Source organism: Mustelus asterias, chromosome 12 (genome assembly GCF_964213995.1).
Source record: "Mustelus asterias chromosome 12, sMusAst1.hap1.1, whole genome shotgun sequence".
Classification (NCBI taxonomy): domain Eukaryota; kingdom Metazoa; phylum Chordata; class Chondrichthyes; order Carcharhiniformes; family Triakidae; genus Mustelus; species Mustelus asterias.
Genome location: NC_135812.1, coordinates 29,345,791 through 29,371,406, shown reverse-complemented (window position 1 = coordinate 29,371,406; position 25,616 = coordinate 29,345,791). Strand labels below are relative to the sequence as shown.

Below are 25,616 nucleotides of genomic sequence, written 5' to 3'. Positions count from 1 at the left end.
GACTATAAGATTTCCCGGAGAAAGACAAGCGTCTTTCTTTGGACCCTGGTTACTCATTGCTAGGTCTGGTCAAAGCTGGTGTAATCTGCAAATTCTTGGTCAGACCTCAAGGCTATAACATTTTAGCACTACTGCCTCACAGCACCAGGGACCCGGATTCGATTCCCAACTTGGGTCGCTGTCTGTGCATGTTCTCTCCGTGTCTGCATGGGTTTCCTCCCACAGTCCAAAGATGTGCAGATGTGGATTGGTCGTACTAAATTGTCCACTAGTGTCAGGGGGATTAGCAGGGTAAATGTGTGGGGTTACGGGAATGGGGCCTGGGTGGGATTGTTGTCGGTGCTGAATGGCCTCCTTCTGCACTGCAGGGATTCTATGAGAAGGAGGAAGGTACTATATCAAAGTAGTCGGTATTCATTGATTATCCCAGCGACATAAGTGTATCTCTTTTAAGGTACCAACCAAGTAAACGAACTCAAATTAACTTAGGGACAAATTAAAAGGGGGCAGCTCCCCAAAAGGAAGGAGGGAACAGCCCAAACCAAAAACAAAGTCAAAAGGAAACTTAAAACATCAAACCAAAAGGTGATTATCGGGGTCGATAATACACCCCAGCCCCTGCGGTGCCCAGCGGTCGCGGAAGGCCTCAACTGCGCCCGTGGACACCGCATGCTCCCTCTCCAGGGACACCTGGCCGCGAATATAGCCACGGTAGAGGGGCAGGCAGTCACGACATAAGCATATATGTTATAGAAGTTTGATTTACTTGTTTTTCAATTAACAAAGGGGGAAGGCAAAGGCATTGTACTTAATACGTTAAGGGAGTAAAAACAATTAATTGCCAATTACGGACCTTTTGAAGTGAAATCAGTGTAAAGTCATAAATGTGGCAACCAGTTTGCTCACAGCAAGCTCCCAGAAAGAGTAATGAAGTTAATGGGCAGAGAATCTGTTTGGGGTGAGGGGATGGATATTAGCCGGGACCTCGGGGTGAAGGGAGAACACCCTTCCACCTCTTCAAACTACTTCCATGAGATCTTTTACATCCACGGACGTGGGTCAAATGGGACCTCGGCAAGGCAACACAACCGAGAGCAAAATTTACCGAGAACCATTTGAAAATATATCCCAAGCCTTGATTACAGGGCAGCACAAGGGTGAAAAAGAGGGCACATTGGTGAATAAATTAAATTTTCAAGTTTCTGACAAATTTTCTAATTGAGTGAAAAGCTTTTGTGTCCAAAAAAATAATTGTGGAAACATTTCCCTTGACTAAACTGCATTGAATCTTAATAACTTACTTTTTATTATTTTTTTTGCTCGTTGGTATAATGCAACAAAGTGTAGTTGGCCCAATAGACGCTGAACCGCAGCAGCAAGGTGTTGGCAGGAAGCTGTTTGGGAGGATTGTGAACCGTCGGGTAAGATTTCGATCGTGCATTTCCTCGGAGGGCCGGAGCCGAAGGTGAGGGGAAGATTGGAGTTGAGGAGCGGGACTGAGGGGCGGTGGCGGGAAATGGAGGGGGGAGAGGGAGTAAATGGTAGGAGGGGGCGCGGGGGAAGCAGCAGCTGTCTGTGAGCAGCACCCACTCAGTCTCTGCTGCACTGCCTGAACTGTAAGCACACTGAGCTGGAGACACTGACTCCCACTCCATGCGGCTGCTGCTGCAACAACAACAACATGCGTTTTTAAAATCTATAATTTAGCCTGAAGCTTATATCGAGCCATCCTGCTATGAATTAGGGACAAAGAGACAAAGACAGGCCCTTTAGCCCTCCTGTGCTGATCATGATGCTTTAACTAAACTACAAAAAAGACTCCTCCTGCCCTTACTCGGACCGTATCCCTCTATTCCCTCCCAATTCATGTTCCCTCCCTATTCATGTGCCCATCCAGATGCCTCTTAAATGTTGCTCATGTGCCTGCTTCCGCCGCATCCTCTGGCAACGAATTACAGGCACCCACCACTCTGTAAAAAACTTGCCCCGCACGTCTCCCTTAAACTACCCTACCCCCCCCCCCCCCCCCCAAAACCTGTGCCCCCTTGTAATTGACACCTCCATCCTAGGAAAAAAAGCCTCTGTAACTAGCCCCCATGTCTATGCCTATCATAACTTTGTAGACCTCTGTCAGGTCTCCCCTAAGCCTCCGTCTTTCCTGTGAAAACAATCCCAAGTTTATTCAATCTCTCATCAGAGACCAGGCAACATCCTGGTGAACCTTCTTTACACTCTCCAAAGCTTCTATGTCCTTCTGGTAGTGTGGTGACCACAACTGCACGCAATACTCCAACTGCAGCCTAACCAAGGTTTGATACAGCTGCAACATGACTTCCCAACTCTTATACTCAATGCCCCGGCTGATGAAGGCAAGCATGCCATATGCTTTCTTAATCACCTTGGCCACCTGTGTTACCATTTTAAGGGAACTGTGGTCCTGCGTGGCCAGATCCCTCTATGTTAATGTTCCTAAGGATTCTGCCATTTACAGTATAATTCACACCTAAATTTGATCCTCCAAAATGCATCACCTCGCATTTGTCCGGATTAAACTCCATCTGCCATTTCTGTGCCCAAGTCTCCAATCTATCTATATCCTGTGTATCCTCAGACAATTCTTGGCACTATCAACAACTCCACCAATCTCCATGCCATCCGTAAACTTACTCATCAGAACCCCCAGATTTTCCTCCAGATCATTTTTATATATATACCACAAACAACAGAGGTCTGAGCACTGATCTCTGCGGGACACCACTAGCTACAGATCTCAATTCTGAAAAACACTCTTCCACTGCTACTCTGTCTTCTATGACCAAGCCAGTTCTGTATCCATCTAGCCAGCCCACCCCGAATCCCATGTGATTTTAGTTTTTGTACCAGTCTGCCATGTGGGACCTTGTCAAATGCCTTATTAAAGTCCATATAAACTACATCCACAGCCTTTCCCTTCAATTATCTTTGTCACCTCTTCAAAAAACTCAGCAAGTTGGTGAGACATGACCTTCCCTGTACAAAACCATGCAGCCTACCACTCACTAGTCCATTTTCTTCCAAATGTGCATACATCCTGTCCCTCAGTATTTTCTCCAAAAGCTTCCCCACCACTGATGTCAGGCTCACCAACCTAATAATTTCTTGGATTATCCCTGCTTCCTTTCTTAAACAAGGGAACAACATTGGCTATTCTCCAGTCCTCTGAAACCTCGTCTGTGCAGACTCCGCATAGACGGTGACCCAAGCCGAGACTCGAACCCTAGTCCCTGGCACAGTGAGGTAGCAGTGCTAGCCACCGTGCCGCCCACATTTGGCCAGGTCTCCTGTCTCATATGTAGAGTGGTAAACAGAAAATAGGAAAACTGCTCCTTTCTTCTTGTCATAAGGTGAAATAGGGATTTAATTTGTACTAAAAGTTTATTGTAAAGCTCCTGTGCTTCAAGCTGTGCGGTGATTGTGGTAATATCTATAAGGAGAGAATGCCCTCGATGTTGCTTGAAGTGAATTGTTGGGACTTTAAATCACTTCACATGTTATAGAATCACTACACGACAGTGCAGAAAGAGGCCATTCAACCCGTCAAGCCTGCACCGACAACAATCCCACCCAGACCCTATTCCCGTAACCCCACATATTTACCCTGCTAATCCCCCTGACAGTAAGGCTTAATTTAGCATGGCCAATCAACCTAACCTGCACATCTTTGGACTGTGGGAGGAAACCGGAGCACCCAGAGGAAACCCATTCAGGACATGCAAACTCCACACAGACAGCAACCTGAGGCTGGGATCAAACACAGGTCCCTGGCACAGTGAGGCAGCAGTTCTTCACCCATAACTATCAGGTCTCAGTCCTTTCACGTGACAACCATTTTGTTTTAAGAAATGTTTACTTCTTTTGACTAACTTGTGAAACAATGTGTTTTCCTTCTTTGGAGTTATAAATCAAGCGTTTGATGTCCACTGTTTACATTTGGATTATTGTTGGGCCCAATTACACAAGACAAAATGACATTAGAGTTACTCTGCAGCATTTGATGAAATGTTAGCCAATTTCCATAAATATGCCATCATTACAAGTATAGTAGATTATAACATGATCAGATATATAGTGCTGCAATCCTCTCAGTATTCTGACATCTGCACCTTTGTATGTAACACACTCCTGTTAAAGAGGGAGATTACAGGCATTAACTCTCTTGCTTGTTGCTGTATTGCATCCTGTCATTATTTTTAAATAGAGGTTGTTAGCAGTACCATTTCAACCCTCTAGTTCCATCTTAGCAATAATTGAGGATTACAAGATCCGCACTGATGTTATTCACTCTATATAAGCACTGAACCAGCTGTAAGTTGCTAGACCAAACTATTAAAAATGCTGTAAAGATAACTATGTATTGGGGTGAGAAAATAGATTGGAATGCATGGGCGATCGGCAGAAAAATCATTGATTTCAAACTTGCAGTTTCACATTAAATACAAGTTTGTACCGGCAGTAATTGAAATGTATTTTTCTTTATATTATCAGGCTCAGCTCAACAGGGGAGGAGCGTGCAACTGCAAAACTGCTCAATCATTTCATGAAATGAGCAGTGAGCAATTCAAGCTACAAGAATATTGACCTTGTCTATCTCCCACTGTGCAATATAATGTAGACATCTACATTTTCCCCGTTGCACATTATGTTATTCAGATCCCTTTATACGAGTTGCCTTTTTTAAGATTAGAATGATCTGGCTGTCTTGGATCAGATTTGCACAGCAAGGCTGAAGAAAACCGCAGAAGGAAACGGAAGATTAAATGAACACGATGGGCTCAAAGGACGGGAGTGAAAGTAGCATTTTGTTATTTTCAGACGCAGAGGATGAGATCGAGCAGTTGCTGCAGAGCACTAGCAGGAAAACACTGCGAAACGTTACCGAGCAAGAGGATTCGGCCATCTCCATACACAGCTCAGAAGGAGATCATGTTCCTGGTACTGTTCAAAATGAATCTCAGTTGGATGTGTTGAATTATCAACCTGTGCGTCCCACCTCATTTGCTCGTTCTGCCCAGAATGGAAGGAATGCAGTAGAGTTATCAGAGCAGTAAGTCACTGGGTGCTTATAAAAATGCAACTCTTCATTGCGCATTGCTAACTAGTGAGCAATTACGTATTTTTTTCTGATTTTTCTTATTAATATTTTGTAAGCATACATGGTTAAAGGGCCACATGTAATTATAGTGCTTTCCCAATGTTGGTCCAACTGAAGGATCAGAAAGCACGATCCTCCATCAGATACCATACCCGAAGAGGACGTTGGCGACAATGGAATGTCCATTGGACTGATCCATGATTATGCTTGGCAAAGTGCTGCAGTGGTTTGCCGTTGCCTTCTGCAGTGTGGCTGTCCAGAAAACTCTCCCTCTCTTACTGCCTGCCATCCTGTGCATTGCAAGAATCTGCAGGCTGATAATCAACCTGTTTGGCCACACTCTCAATGGCCATCAAGTTCTAAAATGGGTCTTGAACCCAGAACTTCTGGCCTGGAAATAGAGACACAAAGCGATGTGCCACAAGACCTCCTTTTGCAAGCATAATATGGAGTTAAACAGAACCAGAATTTATAATGGTGGGTATTGGGGTTGACTATAGAGCTTGAAAATCTATTGAAGTAGACCATTGTGGTATTCAATTAGATCATGACTAATCAGCACCTCAACTCCTGTTACCTACCCTTGCCTTTCACATACCACAACAGTGACTACATTTCAAAAGTACTCAATTGAAAGCACTGAGACAATATGTAAATTGAAGTTCTGTTTTCCTACTAAAAATCTTTTGCTCTCAATCCCAAATTTCAATTGACCCGCATCTACAGCCATTTGCGAGAGTGATTTGTACACATGGATTTCTAAATCCCTTGATCACATGGATCAGGAAACCCTATTTCTGTAAGATGCACAAAACGCACTGTCCCCTCAAAACACCAAACTGGAGCTATGTGGCTGGATTATCAATCTCTGCTTTGATATTGATGATTTGAGGCTCTGGGGTCATTGAAAATTTAAAGGAAAGAAAGCTTTTCATCCTCAAATTTTCTCTCCTCATCTCTTGAAGTTATTACATTATGTATGTCGGCAATTACCACTATCTGCCTCGGCTAGCCATTATTAAATCCAGACACGTTTCATAGTTAAGCTTGCTCCGTTGTTGGCCCAAATTCCACATACACGACAATATTCCATTGGGAATCACTGAAGAATGACCAAGGATTGGGGGAGGAATCATGTCCTTTCCCTTCCAACTATTACCGATAGTAGAACTATGGCAAAGATGAACTCAGTATCACTCAGTTTTGCCTAGTTATTGAAACGATGTAATCCGCTAATTCTTCAGAACTATTAATTGAGGGAACAATAAGTTTCCAGTTATTACAGTTGCTTATTAAATCTGCAAGATATTTGCATTCAACACAAACTAGGCTGAGCCAACGACTATCGATTGTGCTTTCATTAGAATGAGAACAGAATCAAAATTGTGCTCCATCACCCTTTCCCGAAGTTAAAGTAATAAAGGTGTCTAATTGGGAAGAGAATGAAATCCAGGGTGAATTCATTTCAAATCAGAATGTAAAGGTTTGCATTATTAATAGGAGTTTACAGTGTTTGAGCACTCAAATTATTCCAGCATATAAAGTGTTTGTTAATGTCCTCTAAAGCCCAAGATGGTTTCAGTCTTGAGGTGGATTATGGATAATTAGCATTTTGGAACATTTATCTACGTAGTTTTTAAGGGATTTATTTCAACCTACAAAATTTCTATAGGTAGAGTTGGCTTGCAAAGGGATAACTCGTTCTGTATTTTTTTTAGCTAATATTTTTCAGTTAGTGTTTAAGTCAGTAAACATTGACCAAAATCTGGTGGAGGACTGGGTGATTGGGGATGTTAATATACTATCCAAAAAGGGAGGGACCTGCATATTGCTTCAGTTTTAAGTCATTGGGAATTGTTACCATTTGTTCTTATTTCTTGTCCTTGTGACAGAATGGTTTCACTCACTCAGCTGAAGTCTGAACTAAACAAGTACTTGGTGTGCCAATCCCCTGCACTCGTAGTGAAGGGAAGGGCCATAAGGCTGAACCAAGATTCTTGTCCAGCCAAGGTCCAGTTTTAAAATTTAGAAATAACAATGAGTGATATGTTCGGTGTGAGGACTTAGTCCATCACAGTGATCTCGTTATTTGTTCATTGTTTGGTGATTTTATTTAATTCTAGGGATAGCTCAGATTCGCTGGGCAATTTATTTGAAACACAGCGCCCATCCATACCAGTAAGAAAGTCAAAGAGACAATTCCCAACCAGATCAGCCATCAGAAATCAAATTGCAGAAGCTACTGAGAGCTCTTCTGATTCAGATGGAGCCCTTGGTCATCCAAATTTTGTGCAGGTTGGTGAAGTAAGAAGACGGCGACGACGGAAGAAATCCAAAATCAATTCCGTCTACAAGAAATCTGGACATCCAAAGGGAAGACCTCGATCTTCCATAACTACATCCGAGAGGTTGAAGAGATTGAGAGAACGAGGTCTGCAGTTTCCATTTGTGCACAAGGAATATGGAAGGAAGCATTTGCCATTCAAGATGATTTTAAAATATGAGGTGACTAGTCCAGAGTGTATTATGTAATAATGGTTGTAGTCATATATCCTATCAAATATTTTCTCTATAAATATTTTTCAAACTATAGATTCACAACAGCTTTCACAACCTTTTATTTGTCTTATTTAAACTTTTAATGTTTATTGGGGTACATTTTGTTGTAAGAATCCATTGCAAGCTAACCAGAAGTGCACTATTGGCTTGATTTCTTTTTTTTGCATGAGCAAGTCCCCAGTGATAAAGGGGTGTTCAACGGTTGCAAGTTAGCTCTTGTGAATGCTTAGAAAAAGAGTGATAAAGTTTACTTTCAGTCTCCCTGCACACACTCAAATTGAGCGTGGAGGAGATGTTGTTGCCTATCTTTACTGATTGTGGTCTGTGAGTTAGGAAGTTCAGGGTCCGGTCGCAGATGGAGGAGCTGAGGCCCAGGCCATGGAGTTTGGAGATGAGTCTCGTAAGAATAATGGTGTTGAAGGCTGAGCTATAGTCAATAAATAGGAGTCTGACATAGGTGAGTTTGTTATCTAGGTATTCCAGGGTTGAGTGCAGGGCCAGGGAAATGGCGTCTGCTGTGGACCTGTTACGGCGGTAAACAAACTATAGTGGATCCAGGCAGTCCGGGAGGCTGGAATTGATTTGTGCCTCGATTAGCCTTTCGAAGCACTTCATAATGATGGATGTCAGAGCCACCGGACTATAGTCATTAAGGCACGCTGCTTGGCTTTTCTTTGGTACTGAGATGATGGTCGTCTTCTCAAAGCAGATAAGGACCTCAGATTGTTGTAAAGGGAGGTTGAAAATGTCTGCAAATACCCCGCCAGCTGGTCCATGCAGGATCTGAGTGCTTGTCCGGGTACCCCATCCGAGCCAGTCACTTTCCGTGGGTTGACCTTCAAGAAAGCTGCTCTGACATCTGCAATGATGACTTCAGATATAGGTTCTTCCAGGGTGGAGGGTGTGCTCTCGCTGACCTCTTGTTCAATGCATTGAGTTCATCAGGGAGGGGATTACAAATTGATTATAGGGCCATTCATCGAAGATGAGACATATAAGATTACAGTTGCTGATTGATGCAACAAGAATTCGATCTTGCAACCTTCAGGTGTCAAAATTGTTGAACAAGATATTTGGTAGAAGTATTAACAGAGGAAAGAACAAGTTTCCAGTTATTCTGTAGGCGGAAGTGGGGAAGCAGATATTTTGTCCACTCAGTTAGTAACTTAATTGCACACGATGTCGGGATACTTAGAGGGAAAGTAATAAAATAGCGCCAGTCAAAATAAGGTCTGACTTTAGGGAATACCAACATTTCTTAAAGCACTCAATGTTATTTTTGCTGAGGGAGTTGCTGATGAGCTACTTTCTTCAGAGTATAATAGGGGTCAGGCGGCCATTGATTGTTTGAGGCTTTTTAAACGTTACCATAACAAATTTTCATTTCATCAGCAGGTCCAGTTAATGTCAGCCAAATTTACTTTCATTTGGTGTTTTGCTTGTCTCGAATCCTCACCTTCAGGTGCTGTTCCCAGGGAAATAATCTTTACTATCCTCAACTTCCTATCAATGGCCTCGATCACTGTTTCTCCCACCTGGGCTGTTCATTGCTATCAAAGTGAGAAATTAGGTTTTTACACTGCCTTGCTTTTCTATTCCTCTCATTTCTATCCTTGCTGGCATGTTTGCTGGCAGTGTCAGCTGTGGCTCAGTTGGTACCTCTCTCACCTCTGACTCACAAGATTCCGGTTTAAGTTCCATTCCAGACCTTGGGCACAAAAATTAATGTTGCCAACTTTGGGATAAGATGCTAAACTGAGGCACCATCTTCGATGGATGTAAATTATTCCACAGAAGAGCAGGACAGCTGTCACAGGTGACCTTGCTAATATTTATCCCTCAATCTATATAAGGCTCTGGTCAGACCCCATTTGGAGTATTGTGAGCGGTTTCGGGCCCCATGTCTAAGGAAGGATGTGCTGGCCTTGGAAAGGGTCCAGAGGAGGTTCATAAGAATGATCCCTGGAATGAAGAGCTTGTCGTATGAGGAACGGTTGAGGACTCTGGGTCTGTACTCGTTGGAGTTAAGAAGGATGAGGGGGGATCTTATTGAAACTTACAGGATACTGCGAGGCCTGGATAGAGTGGACGTGGAGAGGATGTTTCCACTAGTAGGAAAAGCTAGAACCAGAGGACACAACCTCAGGCGAAAGGGACAATCCTTTAAAACAGAGATGAGGAGGAATTTCTTCAGCCAGTGAGTGGTGAATCTGTGGAACTCTTTGCCGCAGAAGGCTGTGGAGGCCAGGTCATTGAGTGTTTTTAAGACAGAGATAGATAGGTTCTTGATTAATAAGGGGATCAGGGGTTATGGAGGAAAGGCAGGAGACTGGGGATGAGAAAAATATCAACCATGATTGAATGGCAGAGCAGACTCGATGGGCCGAGTGGCCTAATTCTGCTCCTATGTCTTATGGTCTTATAATCAGCAACACTAAAACAGATTATCTGACCATTATCACATTGCTGTTTGTGGAAATTTGCATGGTGCAAATTGGCTGCTGTGTTTCCTACATTACCACAGTGACAACACTTCCAAATTCCTCCATTGGCTGTAAGTGATTTGAGATGTTCGACGGTTGTGAAAAGTCAAGTCTTTATTTTTGCACATAATGTGTATATTGCTTTAAACTCTCTGATATTTAAATAGGAAGGACAGTAAGTACCTAAACTATAAAGCCACCAATCCCCATCCACTCGTCCGAATTAGTTGCTCTCAGGTGTACCCTCAGATGAAAAGGGGGAAATTTGACAGGGTTCTTCTGCATTTTATCACTCAGCCAACCAGACTGTTGAGTTCACAAGTATAAATGTTCAGTGTCACTCTTGCCAACATGGCATGGCCATAGATATCATCTGCTCAAGCTCACTGGTACACACATGCGCAAAAATCCAATGCCATCAACTGCTCTGTGCATGCATCAATGATGTCACCTTGCACATATACCATCTGTTCTCCGTCCCATCCCACACCCCACTCCTCACCCCTCCCTTGTCCCCTCCGCTCCTCACCCCTCCCCGCTCCCCCCCACACCTCACACCTCCCCTGTCCCTCACCCGCTCTTCTCCCCATCCCTCCACTCCTCGCCCTTATCCACCTCACTCTCATCATACAAATGTGTGTTTGCCTACACCCAATCTGCTCACTTACCCCACTCAGGCTTTCCATCTTTCAGTGCACCGGTTTCAAAATTCACTGATCTCATTGTTCAGAAATTGCTTCATCGTTTTGTGCCACCCTGCCTCTGTAATCCTCCAAAGTCTATGTTCTGATTTATCACAGAATTATCAAGGTGCAGAAGGAGGCCATTTGGCCCATCATGTCTCCAGTGGCTTTCCAAATGAGCATTATGACTTCATGCCATTCTCCTGCCTATTTTCAGTACGCCCCCCCCCCCCAGTACATTGTTTCTGCTCAAATAATCACTTAATGTCCCCATGAATGCCTCGTTTGTGCATATATGAACTGTCGGTTCAATCTATCTGCCCCAAGCTTTTCACAAGTTCATGCATTCATATGAAATGCTTTTGTCTATTTATTTTACAAAAGCAAGCTAAAAATAAGTGTCTGTACTTTGTTAACTAATGAACAATAAAATTTCACTGGCAATTGTTGATACATATATGACTCATTAATATCACAGTGTAATTTCAAAGCATGTAAAATAACAAAGGAGTCCTGGCACTTGGAGAATATTTTTGAAAATGTTTTAACACTGAAATTCTCTTCATTTATAGCAAGCAGTTTTGTGTGGATTATTTACTTACATGAAGGAGTTAAAGTGTCAAAAGGTACTCTCAGAATCCTTAAGAAAAATAAATGTGGGCTGTCCAGAGAGGGTTGACCGTCCAGTAAGACAACACAAATACTTGGATGAGAAAAGAACAATTTCACCCATACCAGAAAGCAGGTAGGCCTGTACTTTTAACATGTAAAATCTCACCTAGTTTTACTGCTTGTGAGTGTTTATATACTGTGTTAAGGCTGCCATAATGCCAGCAGATCAGAAGAGGTACTTTGGCCTGTCTTAATTATGTTCAGGTTCTAGTTCAGTTGCTTCTCTGAATGAATTGAGCGTAAAGATTGAGTGCTCACCTGATGAAGGAGCAGCGCTCCGAAAGCTCTTGATTCCAAATAAACCTGTTGGACTTTAACCTGGAGTTGTGAGACTTCTTACTGTGCTTACCGCAGTCCAATGCTGGCATCTCCACATTATGGAAATAAGGATTACATCCCTTTTCAGGTTATCAAGCCTGGTTTACTTGGAGAGAATCCAGAATTGTGCCACTGCCCCAGTTTGTCTCAGGATTTTCATTTCAAGCTAACTTTTTAAAGCAATATGCTGTTGTTCATGCCTGTCAATTAAGTAGCGGTGCTTAAAATTAAAGGAACATTTTTAAGTTATTCTGTCATTTAATGTACTTTCATAGAAACAAATTTGACAGTAATTTTTGTAATATAGTGATGAAATCTGCATTGAAGACTGTGAAGATGAAGACACCTTTGATGTGAAAATTGTGGTAACTACATTTTTTATATTGGAAACATAGTCTTTAGTGTATTAAGTTTAATAGTGAATGGTACTTTGTATTTCTAAATTGAGTAGAGAAATAACAGATCCTAATCTCAAAAGGCATCTGCTAGATTTATGAATGAAGTACATTGGGTCACAAGTGTACCTGTAATTTGGTTTATTGCCCACCTTCAAAAAAACACTCAAATTTACTGAAGAACATTTATTTAAATTATTACATCAAGATGGAAAGTATCAAATAGATACACTCATGTATCGGCATTTGTAAACCTCCAAGAGTGAATATTTCAGAAAATATAATCTGTGAATGTTCTGCACGATTATCCTTGCGCTTTGGCCCAAAACAAGCCAGCCAAAACCATTTTGGTTTTGAAGAACTGTCTTGCATTCAATCTTTGGACTTCTCAACATTTTTTTGCTTCACTCTGTTCCTTTCAATGTTGATTTTTGGTTAAACACTTCCATCAGCTTATTCCAAACTCTGCTGCTCGTTTCCAGTTCACCCATCAGCCCTCTCCTCACTGACCAGCACTGGCTCTCATTCCAATAACTCGTAATACTTTTAAAGTTCTCGTCCTTGGCTTTAAATCCTGCCATGGCATTATCTCTAGCTACCTTTGTGACAATTTCCCATTTCATACTGGGAGACAGGAAGCAAATGGCAGAGAACTGTAAAAGAAATTGATATTGAAATGCTTTTGATTTGGAAGTCCGTTCTAACACTCTAAATACTGGAGCAGTGAAAATTATCCAGTATGAAAAGATAGCACCGCAAATCATGTTTTCAAAGCAAGCCCATATGGTCATAAAGCTGTCTGGACTGGATATGTCTTGAATTCTATATCTTATAGTTTTTCTTCCCCTACTCTTGTCGGCTTACTAGCACATTTATACATACTGCTGTGCACAGTGTATAGGTAGCTCATTCTTGAGCAAAGGGTGTCAAGGAGTATATAATTATTTCCAAGTCTTCCCTAGGAGTGTGCAAGAGGCTGCCTCACACAAAGCTTTCTAAACCATTGTCTTAAACCAGAACCAAAATTATATTTCTCAGAACTTGAGCGATAAGAAATTTCTGACATGTTATCATCTACAGAATATACCAATCAATAGATGCATAACTGAGCTTACAACTAAAATTTAACCAAAGATTTATTTTGCCCGATTGAATCAAAAATTTATAATTCTTATTCAAAATGTTGGATTAGATTTTACTGCACTCTTTCATTGGCAGCCTGTCACAGATTCCAAAGTTCTACTCGAGAATCTTGATTTGAATTAGAGAAACTTTGGATTTGATTTCACTGAATATTCAGAAGATGCTAACATTTAATATTGGGTAAATAAGAAACATTTAAATGTACCTATAACATACACATAACTTTGTGAAATTTTTCGTGCATTGACATTTGATTATCGTGAAGCTTTGAAATGTATTCAAATCTTCATAGCTTGTTCTGATTCCTGATCCACTGCTATGATATTGTTGTCGATCCCATACCATCCTCAATCTGCCTTTTGCCACACTAACAGCTCGAGGCTAATGTTCATAGACAGTATTTAAGCCGTATAGGTAAACAGCTATTTTGTTCATAATGTTTGTTTTATTTGAAGGATAACAGCTGTTTCGTTATGGAAAATAAGTTTGAGAAAAAGAAAAAACGCCTTCGGAAAAAGAACTCTAGTCGCACATATAAAGGCAAGGGTATAACTAATGCCAAAAAGAACTCCAGTCACAAAGATAAAGGCAAGCGTATAACTAATGCCAAAAAGAACTCCAGTCACAAAGATAAAGGCAAGCGTATAACTAATGCCAAAACTATAGACAATGTGCAAAATAAACGAGGAACAATTCAACTGGAAGAACCAGGCAATGCAAAATCTTCCACTATTTAAACATTTCAAGCACAAAACTAGATGCATTGTGGCAGAACAACTGTCAGAACAGGTTACACCAGAGACCCCATTGGTTAAATCAGCAAGTCGACAAAGTACTTGTGAACCATCCGATGAACTGGAAAATGAGAGAACAAAAGCTTCCTTTTTGCTGAAGAATCCCAAGACCAGTAAACACTCAAAAAGAATGGGACAGAATGGAGAAGGTATATCACCACAGGAAGAAAAAAATTCAAAAGAGAATGGTACATGGATCAATGTACCTTTTGTAACAGCACCTCTGCAAGAAGTGTTTCCTTGGAGCAAGATAACCCAATGGAGACAGTTAACAATGATATAAACTCGTTGTTAATATTGAAAAAGAAAATGAATAAATGCTTATGGGAATGACTATTTAATTGGCTAACCATCATAAGCTATTATTTAAGAATGAACAGATTATCTGCGGCACTGAAGAATTTAATGAATGTATGTCATGAAGGCACTCGGTTAACATTCTGGTTAGTGATGGCTTTTCATTGCAATGTGCACATGCTCATAATTGAGATCAATAGCATCTAATTGGTTAGACTGTCAGGAAAAAAGTACTTTTGCATTCATCTCGATTATGCTATTGTTGGGAACATAGTGGTACAACTAAAGTATAAAAGTATCATGCTGTGGGGGAACCTGGTACAAGATTAAGAGTATTCTCGCACTCAATACAACAAATATTCAATGTGCTGCGCAAATTAGTGGTTTGACAGCAAGAGATAGCACCCAAAGCTATGTCCTAAAAATGTATCGAAGAGTAAATATGAAATATTTATGATCGCAATCTACTGATCATGGCATTTAATTATTTAGCGTTGACCTTTGTTTAGTATTTGACCACTAAACATTTCAAAAAGAGATTTATTTTGGAAGAAATTGAATTGAAAACTGGCACTGAAAATGAGAGATTGGATTAGAGTTGGTGCAGTTTTTTGCTGGCATCGTGATGGACAGTGATAGATAAAATAGCAGATTCTTGTTACTGACAGCATTTGAACTTGAGTGGCACTGATTTTTATTATTTTTAAAGTTACGAAGAAGCACCATGATTAGTCTGACGACTAATAAATATGTGATTAATTTGAACTTTGAGGTTTTTATCTGTTTTTGTGTGTTAGCATCATAAATATAGTTGAGGCCATTCTTTTCTACTGGAGATGTAATTTATTGAATGTGGCTTTGAAGATTGGAATGGAAGTACTTCAATTCTGAAAACTCCACCTGAATATTTTTCTTATTTTAGCTTACTTTTCAAAACTCAACATTTTAGCTTGTGTTTGTTCTGTTTACAATATGCCACATCTATTGCAGTGTCAGAATGTTATTAAGATGTCACATGTCTCAATGCAAAATGTCATAATTGACAGTTACTACATATCTTATTTTTGCAGACACCAATAAAGTCTTTTTTTTGTTAGGAAAATAAATCTCCTGCTTCAGTTTTTGTCCTTTGGATTAGCTATTTTGCTTTCTGTTTGTACTGATTTATGTAATGTGCTTATTTAATTTGCACATTAAGGTTGTGAATTTGCCTGTGATTCCATGGGGTACCACACACCATGATGTGGAGATGCCGGCGTTGGACTGGGGTAAACACAGTAAGAAGTTTAACAACACCAGGTTAAAGTCCAACAGGTTTATTTGGTAGCAAAAGCCACACAAGCTTTCGGAGCTGCAAGCCCCTTCTTCAGGTGAGTGGGAAGTCTGTTCACAAACTATGCAGACGCTGCGACAACGGATGAATGAACACCGCTCGACAATCACCAGGCAAGACTGTTCTCTTCCTGTTGGGGAGCACTTCAGCGGTCATGGGCATTCGGCCTCTGATATTCGGGTAAGCGTTCTCCAAGGCGGCCTTCGCGACACACGACGGCGCAGAGTCGCTGAGCAGAAACTGATAGCCAAGTTCCGCACACACGAGGACGGCCTCAACCGGGATATTGGGTTCATGGCACACTATTTGTAACCCCCACAGAGTTTCACTGGCTGTCTTGTCTGGAGACAATACACATCTTTTTAGCCTGTCTTGATGCTCTCTCCACTCACATTGTTTTGTTTCTTAAAGACTTGATTAGTTGTAAGTATTCGCATTCCAACCCATTATTCATGTAAATTGAGTTTGTGTCTTTATATGCTCTGTGAACAGAATTCCCACTCACCTGAAGAAGGGGCTTGCAGCTCCGAAAGCTTGTGTGGCTTTTGCTACCAAATAAACCTGTTGGACTTTAACCTGGTGTTGTTAAACTTCTTACTGTGTGTACCACACACCCCCATACATAAAGCTTTCAGGTGCTGAAACACATGTAAGGAAACATGAGAAATTAATAGAATAAGAAAAGATCATTTTCTCCATCAAACCTGTTCTTTTCCGTAAACCACATACAATCTGCTTCAGATGTATCTACTATAATTCCATGATGCCATCAACTCTATCCAATTCATTTGATCTTCACAAAAAATGTCCTGCAAGTTGAATGAAACTATTGTGCATGAATCTGGCAGACTTTTTCCTTTGCCTTTGAGATTGGTATTCATTTATTTAAAAACTATTCACTTCCAGCCTCCAATCCCTTGACTTTCCACCCTGCTATTTCAAGCTGTGTCAGGAAATGCATGAGTGCCTCACTCCACCCCATCTTTCTCCTGCTAATACCAAAACCGTACTCTTCACCTCAAAGCCTTACTTTTGCAAAGATCTTTGAGCTGGTGTTCCAGCACCAACCCTGCATTGTAAAGGCTGGAATTTCTTCTGAACCCATGGGAATCTCAGGTGATCTTGTGCGTAAGGATCATGACCTCTTTAAAGTAAAGTATTGTTTATTTATTAGTTACAAGTAGGCTTACACTAACACTGCAATGAAGTTACGGTGAAAATCCCCGAGTCGCCACATTCCGGCACCTATTCGGGTACACTGAGGTAGGATTTAGCATAGCCAATATACCCAACTAGCACGTGTTTCTTGTGTCTCATCTACTGAAGTCTTTGATAATGCAGATCAATAAAGATTCAACACTGCCTTTAGTCAAGTGATCTGAAGAAGGATGTGCCTTTATAATCCTGTTACAACTCACCACTCCTTTATTACGCTCAGTACATTCTGATTCACGGAATAGCCATTTGATCCCTTTTTGTGTGTGAGCAGTTTTGATTTGCCATCCACTGGTATTAAGATTGAAGAAAGAAATTTGAAAAGTCAGTCGTTTCTTTGTTCAGCTGTTATTCAATCATAATTCCATAAAACTCCCAGGTATACTCAAACCAAAGTAATTGTGCAAGATGATTTCAAATGACCAAATATTAACAAAGAATTTCCACCTCGGGGTGCCAATCATCTTGTTGGCTTTAGAAATGAATGAAGTGACTGTTTTTAATGTTTACTGCAAAGTACTTACTTCCTTGCCCACCCTCATTCACATACATATTGACACATTTTGTCCATTTTCCGATCTTGATTACTTTGCTTTTTATTTCAATTTGCAGAAACTGCATTGGTGAAAACTGTGCCAGCCTGATCCAGAATTCACACACTCCTTTGAATCAGAAGGTTGTTGGTCAAAACCCTACTCCATGTAATCTAGGCCAACATATCCAATGTAGTACTAAGAGAGTGGTGCACCATCAGAGGTGCCATTAAGGCCCTATCTGCCAATGCAGGTAAAAGATACCCTAGCGCTAGCTGAAGAGGACAGAAACATTTGTACCTCAAAAACAGAATAATTATCAATACTTCTGCTGCTATGTCAGGGACTTGCTGTGCACAAACTGGTGGCTGTTTTCGCCTGAGGAGGAACATTATAAAGTTATTTATTGGCTGCAAAGGTCTCTGGGACATTCTACAAACGAAAGATGCCTTATAAATGTTTTGATAATCTCATATACACTCTGGCAATCAATCATAAACACAGAAATACCTTTTTAGCACATTCCTTGCACTTAGTGTCCCATGTTTTGTGAGGGAATCTGTTTCGGGATTTTTGTCTGAAAATTATTGGTGTGGAGCCATTGTAAATTAGTACCTGTGGGGAGTGACATTTGATTTGACTGGAGATTGTAACATTTCAGGTACAGAATGCACCATGTTTTGATATATTGGACCATGTCTCAGAACAAGGGCTGACTCTTGTAAGAATTAACAGGACTTCAGATTAGTGCGGAGCTGAGGAGGCAGCAGAAGGTTGCTAGCTCTGTACAGCTAAAGTGCTGTCATTTTCTCTGAGAAGCTGGGGCTCAGAGAGGCCTGGAGGAGGTCGTGGGGGGATGGTAAGAGATGGTTGAGGGGCAGTCATAGCTCTGTGAAATCACCAGTTGAGACAAAGGAAAGCCTATGAGCACTTGGGTTCTGCTCTGATCAGCCAGGAAGCTGGGACCGTGCCGGTGATCAGATGCTGAGGTGCAGCCTTGTGAATCCATTGGGCAACAGTCTCGGGAGAAGAGATTGAAGAGCTTGGCCAATAGCAGTGCTGAGACATTGTTGGTCTGCATTCCATGAAGACCCAGGAAATCAGATAAACTTGACATATTTTATTGAACAGCGTACCTGAGTAATACAAGCAAGCGATGCATGTATTCATTTATCAGCAGGAGACTCACAGTGGTCTTGGTGTATGACCAATCTAGATAAATCCTAATGTGGAGTTTGACTAAGGGTTTCACGCTGTATAGCTTTTCTTGAAACGCACTACAATGTCTTAGGCTGCAACTGTTGCTCAACCTGACTCTGGGATTCTTTCCCTAAAGTTCTCTAAACTAAAGTTTAGGTTAAAGTTTATTTATTAGTCACATTAACACTGCAATGAAGTTACTATGAAAACTCACAGTAACGCCACACTTCGGTGCCTATTCAGGTGCACTGAGGAAAAATTTAGCATAGCCAATGCACCTAACCAGCACATCTTTCGGACTGTGGGAGGAAACCGGAGGAAACCCACGCAGAGAGAACGTGCAGACTCCGCACAGACAGTGGCCCAAGCCGGGAATTGAACCTGGGTCCCTGGCCCTGTGAAGCAGCAGTGCTAACCACGGTGCCACCGTGTCACCCACCTCTTTGCTCTGGTAAGACATGGCCCTAGCGTGTCGTGTGGCTCGCTGCTCAAAAGAGCAGTGTGAACATTACACAGAAATTACGATACAGGAACAGATCATTTGAGCCAATTAGCCCATACTGTTATTTGTAAATCATTCCTCTATCTGCGATTTTAACAAAAATATTAATTAACTGGCTATTCATGAATCATTGTATAACGAAAATATTGTTTTCCCTGGAAGGATTTCAAACATGGAAATGGAAATATTTGTAGGGACTTCAATGCAGTAATTTCCAATCATATTTTTAAATCCCTGAAGTTTGAAATGTGCAGTGATTTGTTTTTTATAACTTGACTGTTTTCTTTCTCTTGCATGGATTAATGCTTACCTCTCCTTAAAAATACTTCAAGATTAAAATAATAATAATAGCATGAAACAGACTAATTTAATTTGTGAAACTGAACGCTTTGGATCATTGTAAATGTATTGTGTGAAATTTAAATTCACAAATTTTGTAGAGCTAGTTTACCAATGAGAGAAATTTCACATTGCTTTTATTTCCATGGTTCAAAAAATAGCAACACATGCAGGAAAGTACTTTGGCATGAAATGAATCATAACATTGGAATCCAAATGAACGGCATGGTGGCACAGTGGTTAGCAATGTTGCCTCACAACGCTAGGGACCCGGGTTTGATTCCCAGCTTGGTTCACTGTCTGTGTGGAGTTTGCACGTTCTCCCCGTGTCTGCATGGGTTTCCTCCGGGTGCTCCGGTTTCCTCCCACAGTTTGAAAAACGTGCAGGTTAGGTGGATTGCCCCTTAGTGTCAGGGGGTTACGGGGATAGGGCCTGGGTGGGATTGTGGTTGGTGCAGACTCGATGGGCCAAATGGCTTCCTTCTGCACTGTAGGGAATCTATGATGAAAAACTTCAAAGATCATTATTTTCTTCTGACATTCGGATGTGTCTTCAAATCTTGCTGGATTGTTTTGTTTCTTCAACACCATATATCCTATCACTAAATTATAAATGCATCACTACTGCACACCTATGTTTCTGAATTATTTTCAATTTCCTTGTCTGCAATAAAATAGATGTTTGTTATTCAGCTCCTATAAATGAAGAGGTCACACGCTCCAGTCTCACTGCACTTTCAGTTTAAAATCATAGAATCATAGAATCCGATAGTGCAGAAACAGGCCATTCAGCCCATCGAGCCTGCACCAACAACAATCCCACCCAGGCCCTATCCCCCGTATTTACCCTGCTAATCCCCCGACACTCGGGCAATTTAGCATAGTCAATCCACCTAACCTGCACATCTTTCAGACTGTGGGAGGAAATCGGAGCACCCAGAGGAAACACACGCAGACACAGATAGTCAGACAGTGACAAAAGCCGGGAATTGAACCGGGTCCCTGGCGCTGTGAGGCAGCAGTGCTAACCACTGTGCCACCGTGCGTTTGGAAAGAGGTTTTTCAGATGTCGAGGGCTAGGAAAATTGTGGCTTTTTGTAAGATTTCCTAGGTTGGTATATGTGAACTCAGATGGAAGAGATAAAAATTCAGCACTGTACAGTGTACAGCAATGATAAAAATCCAGCATGGATTTGATTTGAATTGATTTATTATTGTCACATGTATTAGTATAGTGAAAAGTATTGTTTCTTGCGCACTATACAGTATACAGCGATGAGGAATATCTAACACTGTACAGTGTACAGTGATGAGGAATATCTAACACTGTACAGTGTACAGCGATGATCAAGTCCCAGCACTGTACAGTGTACAGCAATGATAAAGTCCTGGCACTGTACAGTGTTCAGCAATGATAAAGATCCAGCACTGTACAGTGTACAGCAATGATAAAGACCCAGCACTGTACAGTGTACAGCAATGATAAAGATCCAGCACTGTACAGTGTACAGCAATGATAAAGACCCAGCACTGTACAGTGTACAGCAATGATAAAGATCCAGCACTGTACAGTGTACAGCAATGATAAAGACCCAGCACTGTACAGTGTACAGCAATGATAAAGATCCAGCATGGATTTGATTTGAATTGATTTATTATTGTCGCATGTATTAGTATACAGTGAAAAGTATTGTTTCTTGTGCGCTATACAATGTACAAGCGATGAGGAATATCTAACACTGTAGAGTGTACAGCAATGAGAAAGACCCAGCACTGTACAGTGTACAGCAAACATAGAGAATAGAAGGAGTAGGCTATTCAGCCCTTCAAGCCTGCTCCGCCATTCATTTTGATCATGACTGATCATCAAATTCAATATCCTTATCCTGCCTTTCCCCCATATCCCTTTAGCCCCAGGAGCTATATCTAATTTCTTTTTGAAATCACACAATGTTTTGGCCTCAACTACTTTCTATAGCACTGAATTCCACACATTCACCACCCTCTGGGTGAAGAAATTTCTCCTCACTTCAGTTCTAAAAGATTTACCCCTTATCCTCAAACTATGACCCCTAGTTCTGGACTCCCCCACCATCAAGAGCATTTTTTCTGAATCTACCCTGTTTAACCCTGTCAGAATTTTAAAAGGTTCTATGAAATCCCCTCTTTATCTTCTAAACCCCAATGAATATAATCCTAACTGACTTAGTCTCTCCTCATATGACAGACCTACCATCCCAGGAATCAGCCTGGTAAACTTTACTGCACTTCCTCTATAGCAAGGACTTCCTTTCTCAGATAAGGACACCAAAACTGCACACAATACTCGAGGTGTGGCCCTATAGAATTGCAGTAAAACATCCTTATTCCTATACTCAAATCTTCTCACTATGAAAGCCAACATACCATTTGCCTTTACTGCCTGCTATACCTGCACACTTACTTCCCGGTGACTGATGCACAAGGACACCAAAGTCTCACTGAGTATCCGCCTTTTTCAATTTAGACCCATTCAAATAATAATTAGCCTTCCAATTATGGTTACCAAAGTGGATAACCTCACATTTATCCACATTATGCTGCATCTGCCATGCATATGCCCACACACTCAGCCTGTCCAAATCATGCTGATGCAGCCTCCACCGAACTTTGTATCATCTGAAAATTTGGAGATAAAACATTCAGTTTCCTCTTCCAAATCATTAATATATAATGTAAACAGTTGGGGTCCTAGCACAGACCCCTGCAGTACCCCACTAGTCACTGCCTGCCAATCAGAAAAGGACCCATTTATGCCAACTCTTTGTTTCCTATCTGCTAACCAGCTTTCTATCCACTTCAGGACACCACCCCCAATCCCATGTGCTTTAACTTTACATAGAACAGGAAGAGAATAGTGCAAGTAGATGTTGGCCCTTTAGAGCAGCAGTCTCCAAACTCCGATCCGGATGCGGCCCGCTCCGGACCGGATGTAGCCCGCGGGCTGTAGTTTGGAGAGCCCTGCTTTAGAGGATGGAAATGGTGGGGTAATAATGGGAAACTCGGGGCTGGCAGAGGCACTAACCAATACTTTGTCTATGTCTTCACAGTAGAAGATAATTCTGTACCAAAAACTGCTGTTAATACAGTGGAATTTGATGAAATTACTATAATGAGGGAGAAGGTACTCAGTAAACTGAAGATTTTGAAAATAGATAAGTCCCCGGGACGTGATGGCCTACACCATAGAGTGTTAAAGGAGGTGACAGCAGAGATAGTGGATGCATTAGTTATGATATTCAAAAATTCCCTGGATTCCAGAAAGGTAGTAAGAAGTCTCTCAACACCAGGTTAAAGTACAACAGGTTTATTTGGCCACTAACTTTCGGAGCGCTGCTCTTTCGTCAGGTAAGTGGGAGTTCTGTTCACAAACATATAAAGACACAAACTCAATTTACAACATAATGGTTGGAATGCGAGTCTTTACAGGTAATCAAGTCTTAAAGGTACAGACAATGTGAGTGGAGAGATGGTTAAGCACAGGTTAAAGAGTATTGTCTCCAGCCAGGACAGTTAGTGAGATTTTGCAAGCCCAGGCAAGTCGTGCGGGTTACAGACATGAACCCAAGGTCCCGGTTGAGGCCGTCCTCATGTGTGCGGAACTTGGCTATCAGTCTCTGCTTAGCGACTCTGTGTTGTCGTGTGTCATGAAGGCCGCCTTGGAGAACGCTTATCCGAAGATCAGAGGCCGAATGCCCGTGACCGCTGAAGTGTTCCCCAACAGGAAGAGAACACTCTTGCCTGGTGAATGTCGAGTGGTGTTCATTCATCCGTTGTCATAGCGTCTGCATGGTCTCCCCAATGTACCATGCCTCGAGACATCCTTTCCTGCAGCGTATCAGGTAGACAGCGTTGGCTGAGTTGCAAGAATATGTACCGTGTACCTGGTGGATGGTTCCAGAAAGATACCAGTGAACTGGAAACATGCTAATGTGACGTCCTTATTTAAGAAAGCAGAGAGGCAAAAAGTGGGAAACTATAGACCAGTCAATTTGACCTCTGTGGTGGGAAAGTTGCTGGAGTCAATCATTAAGGAGGAGGTGACTGAGCATCTGGAAAAGCAAAGCTCAATTTACCAGTGTCAGCACGGTTTTGTGAAGAGCAAATCTTGTTTGACAAACCTGCTAGAGTTCTTTGAGGATGTAACCAGCATGGACAGATTCTTTCCACTTAGAAGGGAAACCAGAACTAGAGGGCACAGCCTCAAAATAAGGGGGGGGTGGGCCGGTTCAGAACAGAGTTGAGGGGGAACTTCTTCTCTCAGAGGGTAGTGAATCTCTGGAATTCTCTGCCCATTGAAGTGGTGGAGGCTTCCTCGTTGAATATGTTTAAATCACGGGTAGATAGTTTTCTGATCGATAAGGGAATTAGGGGTTATGGGGAGCAGGAGGGTAAGTGGAACTGATTCGCTTCAGATCAGCCATGATCTTGTTGAATGGCGGGGCAGGCTCGAAGGGCCAGATGGCCTACTCCTGCTCCTATTTCTTATGTTCTTATGTTCTTATGGTAGATAACGGGGATCCTGTGGATGTGATCTATCTGGATTTCCAGAAGGCATGTGATAAGGCGCCACACAAGAGACTGATCCAGAAGGTTAGATTCCCAGGAGTTGGGGGTAGAGTACTGGCTAGGCTTGAGGACTGGCTGACCGATAGAAAGCAGATGGTTGAGATAAATGGGTCTGTCTCCAGTTGGTGATCTGTAATTAGTGGGGTCCCACAGGGTTCAGTTCTCAGACCACAACTATTTACAACCTATATCAATGATCTACAAGCAAGGACAGAGTGTAACATAGCGAAGTTTGCTGACAACATGAAAATACGTAGGAAAGCGGGCTGAAATGAGGAGATAAAAAGTTTACAAATGGATATTGACAGGCTTGGGGAATGGGCCAGAATCTGGCAGATGGAGTTTAATCTCGATAAATGTGAGGTTATCCATTTACTATTTACTATTTAACTGGGAAACAGATTCAAAAGGCGTCTGTGCAGAGGGATCTGAGTGCCTTTGTGCATGAGTCTCAGAAAGTGGGTGTGCAGGTGCAGAATGTTATAAGGAAGGCAAATGGAACCTTGACATTTATTGCAAAGGGTCTCGAGTATAAAAGTAGAGAAGTGTTGTTACAATTATATAAAGCATTGGTGAGACGGGAGTAATACATTCAATTTTGGTCACCTTCTTTGAGGAAGGATGTAGTGGCACTGGAGGTGGTTCAGTAGAGATTCACTAGACTCCAGGTTTGAAGGGGCTGTCATATGAGAAGCGGTTGAGTAGCTTGGGCTTGCTGGAATACAGAAGAATGAAGGGGGATCTGATTGAGATATACAAAATACTCAATGGGATTGATAAAGTAGACGTTAACCAGAATGTTCCCCCTTCTAGAACAGTCTAGGACAAAAAGGTAATAGTTGTAAAGAGGGGGGAGGTTCAAGACAAGACATAAGGAGAAGCTGCTTCTCACAGAGGGTTGTGAATCTATGGAACTCACTGCCCCAGAGTGCAATGGATGGAGAATCAATCAATAGATTCAAGAAAGAGATGGACAAATATTTGATCAAAAGCAGGATAAAGGGCTAAGGGGAGAAAGCGGAGAAGTGGAGTTCGGATGAGATGGAGATCATCCATGATCATATAGAATGACAGAGCGGGCACGAAGGGTTGAATTGCCTACTCTTGCTCCCACTTCCTATAAAAATCTGTTGTGTGAGACTCTGATATTGATCCAGCACTGTACAGTGTACAGCAATGATAAAGATCCAGCACAATACACAGCAATAACTTACACCCAATAGTGTACAGCAATGATAAAGATCCAGATCAGTACACAGCAATGTACTGTGCTGGATCTTTATCATTCCTCAATCTTTATCATTCCTTTATCATTCCGTATAAGGAACGGTTGAGGACTCTGGGTCTGTACTCGTTGGAGTTTAGAAGGCTGAGGCAGGATCTTACTGAAACTTACAGGATACTGCAAGGC

The 25,616-nt window shown here is 41.7% G+C and overlaps 1 protein-coding gene across 1 annotated transcript; it reads left to right on the top strand.

Moving 5' to 3' along the window:
- Positions 1-1,442: 1,442 nt before the first annotated feature.
- LOC144501347 (TATA box-binding protein-associated factor RNA polymerase I subunit D-like) lies at positions 1,443-15,573 on the top strand. The gene is made up of 6 exons (XM_078224985.1): positions 1,443-1,465; positions 4,525-5,083; positions 7,255-7,636; positions 11,429-11,601; positions 12,154-12,211; positions 13,840-15,573. Exons 2-6 carry the CDS (start codon positions 4,797-4,799, stop codon positions 14,119-14,121), a joined length of 1,182 nt encoding a protein of 393 aa, XP_078081111.1. The 5' UTR covers positions 1,443-1,465; positions 4,525-4,796; the 3' UTR covers positions 14,122-15,573.
- Positions 15,574-25,616: the final 10,043 nt, after the last annotated feature.

Excerpts from the sequence above, each read along its gene's own strand:
- LOC144501347 (XM_078224985.1), top strand. The coding sequence starts at position 4,797 with ATGAACACGATGGGCTCAAAGGACGGGAGTGAAAGTAGCATTTTGTTA. Across the intron at positions 5,084-7,254 it reads GCAGTAGAGTTATCAGAGCA|GGATAGCTCAGATTCGCTGG; the intron begins GTAAGTCACTGG and ends ATTTAATTCTAG. Across the intron at positions 11,602-12,153 it reads TCACCCATACCAGAAAGCAG|TGATGAAATCTGCATTGAAG; the intron begins GTAGGCCTGTAC and ends TTTGTAATATAG.